Source organism: Coregonus clupeaformis, chromosome 36 (genome assembly GCF_020615455.1).
Source record: "Coregonus clupeaformis isolate EN_2021a chromosome 36, ASM2061545v1, whole genome shotgun sequence".
In the NCBI taxonomy this organism is placed as follows: Eukaryota; Metazoa; Chordata; class Actinopteri; order Salmoniformes; family Salmonidae; genus Coregonus; species Coregonus clupeaformis.
Genome location: NC_059227.1, coordinates 19,136,853 through 19,148,870, shown reverse-complemented (window position 1 = coordinate 19,148,870; position 12,018 = coordinate 19,136,853). Strand labels below are relative to the sequence as shown.

The 12,018-nt window shown below is 41.2% G+C and overlaps 1 protein-coding gene across 1 annotated transcript; it reads right to left on the bottom strand.

The window, feature by feature from the left end:
• Positions 1 to 2,445: 2,445 nt before the first annotated feature.
• Positions 2,446 to 7,372, bottom strand: LOC121552216 (clusterin-like). Its single transcript, XM_041864961.2, has 9 exons — positions 7,195 to 7,372; positions 5,307 to 5,437; positions 5,042 to 5,190; positions 4,693 to 4,863; positions 4,046 to 4,493; positions 3,822 to 3,953; positions 3,256 to 3,482; positions 2,963 to 3,138; positions 2,446 to 2,832 (listed from the first exon to the last, which is right to left on the bottom strand). Exons 2-9 carry the CDS (start codon positions 5,392 to 5,394, stop codon positions 2,820 to 2,822), a joined length of 1,404 nt encoding a protein of 467 aa, XP_041720895.1. The 5' UTR covers positions 5,395 to 5,437; positions 7,195 to 7,372; the 3' UTR covers positions 2,446 to 2,819.
• Positions 7,373 to 12,018: the final 4,646 nt, after the last annotated feature.

Sequence of the window (12,018 nt, the reverse complement as noted above, 5' to 3'; positions counted from 1 at the left end):
ACTCCTGGCGTTCAGGTTTCCGCTGTAATCTATTCTCCCTGTATTGAACCAAGTTGAGCCTTCTTTTCCCTGCTGTTCAGGTTGATGTACTGTATAAGGGGTATGTTGTATATTGTATATGATACACACCTTTTGATCTCATATGTACATTTGCATTAATTGCTGATTAACAGCAAATATTCTATTTAATTGCTTATATTATGGCTGTGTGATCATAGATGTTTAACTGCATGGATGTATCTGCAGAATGAACTAGCAGCTGTGTGATTTTTACACAAAATAAAAATGGCACAATATTTTAACAGCCTTTTTCCAGTACTCTTCTTTTTTTTATTGCTGATTTGACTCAGGCAGTCACAAGGAAGAACTTACAAACATGTGTATTGCTACATTTTAACACTTGATATCAATTTATGCATTCCAGTCTGACATCCAAGATAACTTCTCCTCTGATGTAACATTTCTCAAGTAAAATGTATATAGTATGTATAAGCTAGAAGTATAAGCCTAAGTGTTGTTGTCCATTAGTTTACTCCAATTAGGGGAAGGGTGGTAGGGATAGGGGAGAAAAAATAAATATATATACACATATACAATATGTATACAGTACCAGTCAAAGGTTTGGACACCTACTGATTCAAGGGTTTTTCTTTATTTTTACTATTTTCTACATTGTAGAATAATAGTGAAGACCTCAAAACTATGAAATAACACATGGAATCGTGTAGCAACCAAAAAAGTGTTAAACAAATCAAAATATATTTGAGATTCTTCTAAGTAGCTACCCTTTGCCTTGACAGCTTTGCACACTCTTGGCACATCTATTTTTAGGTCTCCAGAGATGTTCAATTGGGTTCAAGTCCGGGCTCTTGCTGGGCCACTCAAGGAAATTCAGAGACTTGTCCTGAAGCCACTCCTGCACTGTCTGCTTAGGGTCATTGTCCTGTCTGAGGTCCTGAGCGCTCAAGGATCTCTGTACTTTGCTCTGTACATCTTTGCTTTGATCCCGACCAGTCTCTCAGTCCCTAACGCAGAAAAACATCCCCACAGCATGATGCTGCCACCACCATGCTTCACCGTAGGGATGGTGCCAGGTTTCCTCCAGACGTGACGCTTGGCATTTAGGCAAAATAGTTCAATCTTGGTTTCATCAGACCAGAGAATCTTGTTTCTCATGGTCTGAGAGTCTTTAGGTGCCTTTTGGCCTTTTACTGAGGAGTGGCTTCCGTCTGGCCAATCTACCATAAAGGCCTGATTGGTGGAGTGCTGCAGAGATGGTTGTCCTGGAAGTTTCTCCCATCTCCACAGAGGAACTCCAGAGCTCTGTCAGAGTGACCATCACCTCCCTGATCAAGGCCCTTCTCCCCTGATTGCTCAGTTTGGCCGGGCGGGCAGCTCTAGGCAGAGTCTTGGTGGTTCCAAACTTCTTCCATTTAAGAATGATGGAGGCCACTGTGTTCTTGGGGACCTTCAATGCTGCAGACCTTTTTTTGTACCTTTCCCCAGATCTGTGCCTCGACACAATCCTGTCTCGGAGCTCTACGGACAATTTGTTCGACCTCATGGCTTGGTTTTTGCTCTGACATGCACTGTCAACTGTGGGACCTTATATAGACAGGTGTGTGCCTTTCCAAATCATGTCCAATCAATTGAATTTACCACAGGTGGACTCCAATCAAGTTGTAGAAACATCTCAAGGATGATCAGTGGAAACATGATGCAGCGGAGCTCAATTTCGAGTCTGATAGGGAAGGGTCTGAATACTTATGTTTTTTATTTTTAAGACATTTGCAAACATTTCTAAAAAACTGTTTTCGCTTTGTCGTTATGGGATATTATATGTTGATTGCTGAGGATATAAAAAAAAAAAAAAATTTTAGAATAAGGCTGTCTTAAAGTAATGATGGACTGTCGTTTCTCTTTGCTTATTTGAGCTGTTCTTGCCATAAAATGGACTTGGTCTTTTACCAAATAGGGCTATCTTCTGTATACCACCCCTACCTTGTCACAACACAACTGATTGGCTCAAACGCATTAAGAAGGAAAGGCACACCTGTTAATTGAAATGCATACCAGGTGACTACCTCATGAAGCTGGTTGAGAGAATGCCAAGAGTGTGCAAAGCTGTCATCAAGGCAAAGGGTGGCTATTTGAAGAATCTCAAATATAAAATATATTTTGATTTGTTTAACACTTTTTTGTTTACTATGTGATTCCATATGTGTTATTTCATAGTTTTGATGTCTTCACTATTATTCTACAATGTAGAAAATAGTAAAAATAAAGAAAAACCCTTGAATGAGTAGGTGTGTCCAAACTTTTGACTGGTACTGTATATTTACAAAAAAAGATATGGGGGATTGGAAATGATGCAGACAATTACATTGATGGAAGCCACAATATTAAAGCTGATCTACCATAAAAAATTATCAGAGAAAGTGGTGGTGTTTTTGTCAGGTCATTTGTTTATGTGTATTGCTTGGTAGTAAGCTGCTGTGCAGAAGAGCACAAATACAAAAGGAAAAGTAGCAATTCACTTGAAACGAGGAGCAGTGAGCAGGTTTTAGTCAAGGGTAACATTAGTACTATATTCTTCTTTCTCCTCACGACAACAGAACTTGGTGCGCCTTTTATAGTTAGGTTTTTACAGCAGGATGAACTCTAGTTACACAGAACATATAGCAATACAATAACTTGTAATATCAACAATGATGAGGACATAGGTTTTACTTCTATTCTCTTCTCTTATAGTTGACTTGTGAAATTATCCTGAACATTCTGCTTTGACTAGCGATGCACGGTGGGGTGCCCTCCGATGTCTACTTCACGACTCTGGAGAGGGAATAAAGTAAGTTAAAATACATTTCTTGTCATTGTCTCATGGTGCAGTTGAACACATTTTTTAAAATAAAGCCTGGTTTGATTTGCAATATTATTTGTCCAGTAACAGAGCAGCACTCACACAGTGGTCTGTTTGTAGCGGTCAAGGGCCTCCTGTGCCACCACCTCTGAGAACTTAGGGTCGTTCCAGGGAATGTCTCCAGGCACACTGAAGGTCATGGCAGGGGTGTCAAACAGCTGCACAGACACGTTGGTGTCCCCTGGGTTTTCAGGGTCCTCCGTGTCCTTGGACATGACCTTGGAGGAGATGAAGACAATTAAACATACGTCTATTCATAAGACCATGATACAAAGAAATGGGTACGATGTAAGATACTTGGTAATAGAAACCCCATGCAGACTATGGAGTCTCACTGTTTCGATCTTGAAGATTCCATCCTTGCTGTCGGTGTTGTTTGCCAGGGCAGACACCCAGCCAAACTGCTTGCTGAACAGGTCCAGCAGGCTGGAGGTGTTTGACATCTGCTCCTCAAACCTCCTCAGCTGCCTGCTGTACTCCTGGGTGAACTTCTCAGCCATGGCCAGGGCCTGCTCCAGCTCCTCCTTCAGAGGACCAGCCAGAGGCTTCTTCCCCGAGCAGTCTGAACGAGAGAACAGCACTTCATGTAATACACAACTAAATAGTCAACAGGTTCGCTGGTGTCCCTTTAGCCCTATGTCAGCAACTTCTGGTGTGATGTAATAGCAACTTGTTGTACTTGACTCAGCCAAGGCATGGCTTTGTGGTATCATAGAGACTTGAAAATGTAGGTGTACAAGCCAGTGCATGTTGCATGATGAATGCTACTCCCTATGATGTCAGTGCCAAGGATAATCCTGCTTGCTTTTGTTCAGACCTGTTCTGACCTCTGAGTTATGAAGATATTGGGTTATGTGAATGTTGCAAAAGAGAAAAGACAAACAAATCTGAAGGGCTTTACCAATATCCTGGATCGCTACACATTTTTCACACTCTCCTCGCAGTTTAATGCAGCCAGCAGAATTGCGACGTATCTCTCTGCAGGTCATACCGGAAGGCTTTGTCACAACAACATCCTCATTCACACTCCCATCTGTGGAAAAAAAGACCCAAAGGTAATTTTATGTGAATCTTCACAACATATTATGGTCTAATAACAATTGTTTAATTAGGACTGAGGCATACCCTCTGAGGGGTTGATGTCAAAGTTAGCATCTGTGTCCATGACAGGCCCCATGGAGCCAAAGATATTCCAGGCCATGTCCATCATGGGAGCGAACATGTTGTGGAACCCATGGAAGTCTGGGTCCTGCAGAGGGGACCTGACCACACGGGAGTGCACCTCGCCTGCCTTTGCCCTCTCTGCTCTCTCATTGGCCCTCTCACCCTGACCCCAGATGCTGGGCATGCGGAAAGGGCTGGGGAACATGGGAGGGTTGAGGGAGCGCATGTGGTCAAACACCCTCATGCTGTCCATGAAGATGCTGTCCACCCCATCGGCCACCTTCGAGTAGCGCTCCTCCAGGTTCTGGAACCTCCAGCTCTGCTCCTGGTCCTCCCGCTCCAGAACATCCATGTTCTCCCCATTGATCCAGATGGAGAATGGAGAGGTCCTGTTCAGAACCTCCTCCAGCTGAGAGAAGACAGGACAAAGCAGCTAGTACAACAGTGACCTATTTTATTTGGAAGGATTGTATAATAATAGCTTAAGCACATTGATCAGCTGTACTGCATGTCCCTGTGTAAGTCTTGCTCACAAAACATATTTGAGCTACAATTGCAAACCAATGTGGAGATTGATTGATGATAGTTCTGTGTAGTTGAGGCGGTACCTGTCTCCCGACCAGTCCGGCGCCACTACTGCAGGTCCTGGAGTAGTACTTGATACAGGTGTTCTTCAGGCAGGGCTTGCACTCCTCCCACAGAGACTGCATGGTGCCATTACACACCTCCTGCTCCTCACTCAGCTTAGTTTCCATCTCCTGAGCTGCCTTCAGAGCATCCTGACAAACAAGCACAGCAACAGGGTCAGTGGTTTGGAACTACTGTAATCACTCACCCAGGAACCTGTATTAGGTGATGAATTGCTTACACAATGTGCAAGTTGATCACTGACTTATTTTTGGCCAAAATAGTGACAAAAGCTCAACATGTCCAGTATGATGCTCAAATGCACTGTACCTCTTTTTGCTGTGTAGTTTTCTCCAAGGCACTCAGGAACTTCTCGTGGTCCTCTCCAGACCTCTCCATCATGGTCTTCATCTCCTTCACCCCACTGATAGCATTCTCTATCTGCTTGTCCAGGTACTTCATCCCAAGGAGGGAAATCTCTGCCAATAAGAATTGTTGCTTAAAAATAAATCTCCACAGTGACTCCAATGGACTCAATATTCACAGAACATCCCGCATCAGTATTTAAAAAATACTTAGTTCTCAGATGACTTACGGCTTAGATCGTCCTTGGATGGAGGCAGCAGACACTGAGCAGAGACAAGGAGCAGGGCGAGGCCCACTATTGACCCAAAGACTTTCATCCTTACTGTTTATCATATACCAAGTGACTGATGCAGTACAAACCTGAAAAACAGATATGATACAATGTCACTGGCAAATCTAGATCTAATACATTTATGGGGGGGAAAGTCTATGGAAGCTACTTGGGGCTGAGGGTATTTTGGATGTAATGATTACGCCTCAGGAAAAGCACTGCAAAATGACCTCATAGTCCACGTCTGACTTTGGTGTTGTTGTGATGTTGATTATACCCACTAGAGGGTAATGTTGCACATCTAACAATAATAATAGTGTGACTAGGGTTGCAAAGTTACCAGAATCTTCAGTAATTTTGGTAATTAAGAGAAAATCTATGGCAATCTATCGTAACTTTGGTAATACAAATACATACTGACATAGTAAAATAAATAAGTGTGAAAAAAATAAATATATAAAGGATATTTCATGCTGAAACCCTCATATTAAACACCAATGGTATTTACTAAGTTGATGGTTTATATTAAAGATAATGTTTTACAGCTTTGTCATTACATTTTTTATTTGAATATCATCTTATTTAATTATTTCATATATTTTACATGTGCGAAGGCCACACAGAAGGCCAGAGATAGAAGTACCCAAAAGGCCACTAGATGTCTTGTGATAGATTACATAAAATACTTGAAAGATACCAAAATTCTGGTAGTTTACTGGTAAACTTCTGAAGTTTCCAGTAATATGCCCTCCCTTTGCAACCCTAAGTGTGACACAGCATAACTTAAAACCTTTTGCTAACGTTAGCAAATGTTATTCAAAGGATGCAGTGCGTTTAATCTGCATTACATCATATACCTTTGTCACGTTTGATACTTTTCAAATTGTGTTAATAAAGGTACAGACATTAGAGTCAGACGAGCCCTGTAGACATGGATACAATGTGAGGATTAGGAGACATTTATCTGACAGATAAACGTTTGTACGTTCCTCCTGTTGGAGTGGAACAGAAACAAACAAATCCTTCTCCACTAATCTCTGTGATTATTCCAGGCAGCCCTATAATCCCTTGTGTATTTAACACTCACTGTGCAATTTACAAGAAAACACTGAATCATTGAGAAACAAAAGTCCTCTTCATTTGGAGAAAAAATGACGCATCCTTCCAATTTTGGCACCAGATATTCAATGGTATGTCGGAACTCTAATTATAGAACTCAAAAGTAGAACACAGAATTCTGGTCCATCACACAGATGGACTGAGTCCTGTATTAGAAGGGATTTGCACATGTTAATAACCTCCTAACAGGGAAAAAAATGGGGTCAGAGAATTGCAGCGTCCAGATTTGATTACTCTCTGCTCTGTCCATCTCACACAAACTTGCCCTGCGCAGCTAGAATATCAACTCAATAACAATTCTCTATAACTCAGAGTGAATTTGTGCCTTTGAGCAAAAGATGTTGAACTGAATTATCCAAATGTGTACACTCTTTATAGCAAATTGGATAAAGCTTGCAGCCTTAAAATATTTTGATATACTCAGTACATATCTGGGTCATTTCCAGGCAGATGCAGCAGTGTTGATACTAGAGGTCACCCATGAGTAAGAATCAGGAAATACAGTCCCATCACTGTGCAACATTTCTGCAAGGTCAAGAGTTAAACATATTGATAATAATAAACAACCTATGGTACAATAAAAGCTTGAGCCCCAGGTAGAATTCGAAAGAGAAATCTAGCATTCCAACGATAACCCTATCCTAATATGCAGCAAAAGGCATCTGCACACAGTGCTGGTACCCTGAAACATGAGACACAATTTTCCAGGCAGCCAAGGACCACTCACCTCCCTGTGGATCTTGCCTCTTCAGAGCGGATGAAGCGCAGTGAGGCTGTCCGCCGCTAGGTATTTATACAGGACCTAGCGGTGATGTTAGCACTGTGATTCACTCCCATAAAATGCCCTGTGGCTTTGGACTTTTCTAGAACTTGTATAATCTCCGGCCAGAGCTCGGAGCTGAGCCATGGAGCAGCCAGGAGTGGGCAGTGTTGCACTGTGTGTCACTAAGCTCCCTCTAGCTTCTCTCTGCATGGCTCATGGGAGACAAACCAAATAGAAGGATGATTGTGTGAGCTGTGGGTCAGTAAACAAGGGTGGGGGAGGGTGCTTTAAAGATGATTGCTCTTTATATTATCACTCATCCCCATGACTCAGGGCTGAATGACTGAATAACGTGGACGCATCAGCATACACACACAGAAGGATAGTGCAAAATGAGTCCCATTCAAATCATAATGGCATCAGCCAAACAAGTGCATACATTTACTGTAACACCCTGTAGCTCTAATTCAAAGCATATCCTCACACTTGGCTCAAGCACAACAGTCCCAGGCTTCAGCCTCACACAAATGCTTGACCAAGCACATGTACTTACGGGAATGGTGTGTTTCGAGTGGGAACCTGCTGCATCTGAAAGGTTATAAAAGGGTTCGTTAAATCTGTTACTTCACGCCCTAATTGTACTGTTGCCAAGCTGAGCTCTACGGTCAGGCCAGTGACCAGATGTATCCAGTTATGACTATGCTTTATTTTTTCCTGTGACGCAAGATCATTACATAAGCTCATTCAGAATTGAAATGATCTAAAAGGAGGAAATGGAAAAACTAGATTTCTGGCTGCATCCCATCCAAAACACACAGAGAATAATAAGTTCTGGGCCCTAATGTTGAATAACTGCTAGGGTTTGGCACTGTGTCGGCAGTCTTCAAGGGCTGATTTGTGGTTTCAAATAAGAGGAAAGGTAAAAGTTCAGTTGTCTAGGACATTACAGCTGGAGTGTCCTAGCAACAAGACCTCAATTGGTCTAGTTTTATATATATATATATATTTTTATTTTTTTTTTTTTGGGAATGTGGGTATGAACTTGACACAACAGTTTTAAGCATAGAAGTGAGATAATATATAAACAAACTTGAATAATGCCCTTGGCATAGGTACGTTTTAGAAGAGAAAACCCACTGGGCACACACTTGTTGAATCAACGTTGTTTCCACGTCATTTAAATGAAATGACGTTGAACCAACATGGAATAAACGTTAAATTGACGTCTGTGCCCAGTGAGAAGGACCCAGTCAAGTTTAGTGTCTACCTCCAGCCGGACCCACGGCTAAGTACGACGTGCCGGAGTCTCCATCCTTCTCCTCCTCTCCTTCCTCCCATCCACCTCTCCTCCCCAATGTATGTGACCAGCCAAGGTCATCCACAGACTGAGACCCAGCCAGGGGTCTGTGGAGGCATGCAGTACATACTCTGTCTCTCTCACAGCGATAAAGTGCTGCTGGGAATCACAACAGCTGCTCCCTCTGAGAACAGTTGCATTCTATTCTTCTCATAATAACACTGATTGCAAAGCATGCTGTTGATTTGTATCACTTTACTTAATCATGCCTTGTTATACAGTGGCTGATCACAGCAGTGGGTTTTTAGCCTCAATATACAGGCTTCTCCTGGCAGGTTGGATGAAAGATTATGATGTCTATGTAATACAAGTGCCTTTGGCAATGATGCTTTCCATTAGTATCAGGGTCTATGCTCACTAAGCCAAAATCTATTTTTAGGGACAGACATGGTAATATACATTTTCTGCTGATTCATGCTGACTCTCAGTGTTGTCATAATGTATTGTCCTACAGTATTAATCAAGGTTCCTGGTAACTTCACATAGTGTCCACTGGGTGGCAGTAGATCTGATGTAAGAATTGCCGAGACGTTTATGTTTTCTCTCTCTCTCTCTCTCTCTCTCTCTCTCTCTCTCTCTCTCTCTCTCTCTCTCTCTCTCTCTCTCTCTCTCTCTCTCTCTCTCTCTCTCTCTCTCTCTCTCTCTGAGTGTCAAAACTGTTCTCTTTTCAAATGCAGTCCAGACACAACCATAAAAATGCTACAAAACGTGTTACAAAAATGTAATCTTCAGTACTTATAAAGCAGAACAGTGTTTTTTTATTTGATTGTTTCTCTCACTGTTCTGTTTTATCGGCCAAGGCATTTAAATCACTGTGGGTTATAGCCTAGTCCCTCATGTTGACCCATTCAATTTGACTGCATGGACCATTTGTTTTGACAGTCTCTGAAGTTTGGCATTGAGATCAAAGTGTCCTTCTTGAAGTAATTATGCGCCTATCACACGTCACAACTCTAACTTGATATTCACACTTAATCTTTAGATCCACATGTCCTCAGTTTAGCTCAATATTGTGTTACCAGCTACTGCTTTTGTAATGTATCCTACAATACTAATGCATAACATTACATAATTGGAAGTCAATGTCCCACATTTCCTGTTCCCTCCATAGTTTACATTACATAACTTCAGTTATTGGTCTTAAACCTAAGGGTGATAGCGTTCTGACCTTTATACACGTCATTAACTCCCACAGACCCACGTGACGCCGGCGCGTTTTGGACTTTGTTTATTTCTTCTGCATCCGTAGATACCAACCATAAGTCTGTATGATGAACGGGGGCTGAGTCCAAATGGTTTGAGCTACAAACCTCATGCACATGCACATGTAACGTGTTTTGCTCTATGATGCTCAAAAGAGTCATTAGCAGGTAAGGGGTTTTTCTAAAAATAATATCATATGTAGAACCAGGACATAGTGTCTATAATACTGTAATAAGCTCACAAACTTGCTGTCACAAACTCCACACAATTGTCACTGACTAGTTGGATATTCATTTTCCAGTGAGCAAAACAATTTCTGTACTTACATCATTCATATAAATTCATTTTTATCAGGTTTTTGCTTTGGCAGACCTTATTACCAATAAAACTCATGAATGCAACTGTTTATGTCAAATTGTTTTGTGTTCTACTGGTAGCCCTGGTTGTCCGTGAGGCTAAATATAATTGCTGCAAATATAAATGAAAGTCAGATAAATAAATGAAAAGCTGATTTTTGCTGGGGTCTCGGACTGGTAGGGTTAATAGATCTCCTTCCAAACAGCTGAATTACAGCTACTATTAGAAACATGCAGGCCTCAACATCTGTATGTAAGTAAACACAAACTTGTTAAAAATAGTGGCTTCTAAACTCTAGCCAATATGGCCTCTCTCTGCATCACTGACAAATCAAACCAGTCATGAACTTCCCATTAATCAGTGGCCAGGCTATTTATTTGATAGCAGTTTTATGTTGATTTAATCTGTTATGGATTGAAACAAAGGGCCTCTCATAATAAACTCATGAAACTGGAATGTAGGCTATTTACAAGATGGCCGCCCCAGTAACAGTAATGAAAATACATTTAAAACACATTGGTTTATTCATCTCAACTACAGATGTGATGTTCTATTTAACTTGATAAATAACCAGAGGAAAGTGTTTAAATGAATGCTGACTGAAGCTGTTTGCATAGGGGCTAACATCATGCATATCGTTAGATTATACTAGTGATTATAATATTATGTCCGCTCTCAAAAGGCCATTTCACAGCGGGGAGAGGGCAACCTCTTACCTTGTGCTTATGCGATTGAAGCAAAAACACATGTCTGTTGTATGAAAATGTATGCACTCACTAACTGTAAGTCGCTCTGGATAAGAGCGTCTGCTAAATGACTAAAATGTAAAATGTCTTTAATCATACAACTGTCGCTGTCGCTCTCGCACGCTCTTTCTTTCTGAAATCTCTTTCAGCTCATGTTCTAAAGATGGAGCTTTATCAAATCAAGCTGGAACCCATTTCTTAAGAAACAAATTGCTTTCAGAACCTTTTCCAAACGAAGGATTCTTGGAGCATCTTGCAATGCTTATCTATCCATTGATTTACTAGCTGTTAGGATTCCCATCCAAGGTCACAACATTTTGTGCAGTCACTGCATTTAGAAAAACATCAGTAGAGCAGAATAAGACTGTAGCTCAGTTGGTAGAGCATGGCGCTTGCAACGCCAAGGTTGTGGGTTCGTTTCCCACAGGGGGCCAGTATGAAAATGTATGCACTCACTAACTGTAAGTCGCTCTGGATAAGAGCGTCTGCTAAATGACTAAAATGTAAAAATGTAAAACAATCACTAAAATATGTTGAGAATGGACCAAAGTGGACAAAAGGAATGAAAGGGTTTCTGTTTGAACGTATAGATGGACTCCATAGAGCAACTAGATAATTTACTCTGTATGGGCCCTGAGGTACTAGGAGCCAAGCAAAAGGTTTACTTAGAGGTTAGAGAAAAGTGACCTCATTTAGGTAGAGTAATAATCTTAAAATTGTTCAGTGATGGGATAACTTCTTCCTGCCCTGTCCAGATCCTCTCTGTACTTCCTCAGTCATCCGTGTCTTGGTGACTGTTGATGTGACTACTGCCCATATGGTTCACAGAGAAGCATCTGCTCTTCCTCTGGTCTGGTGCAAGAGTTCAGCCTGCTAACATTATAGCATCATGATATCATTGTTGGGAATAATTGATACCATAGTTGGCATTGCATGACCCATGGCTAATAATGCAGCCATATGGAGGGTAATTAGATGGTATTTGTTATTAATTAGGAAACTGCATACTGAGAAACTATTCCATTTAAATTCCAAAATAATATCCAATGTCCTTGCAATGATCAAAGACGACTGTTGGTGATTTAATTTGAGCAAATGTACTTTCCTCCCTCATAATCAGGATAA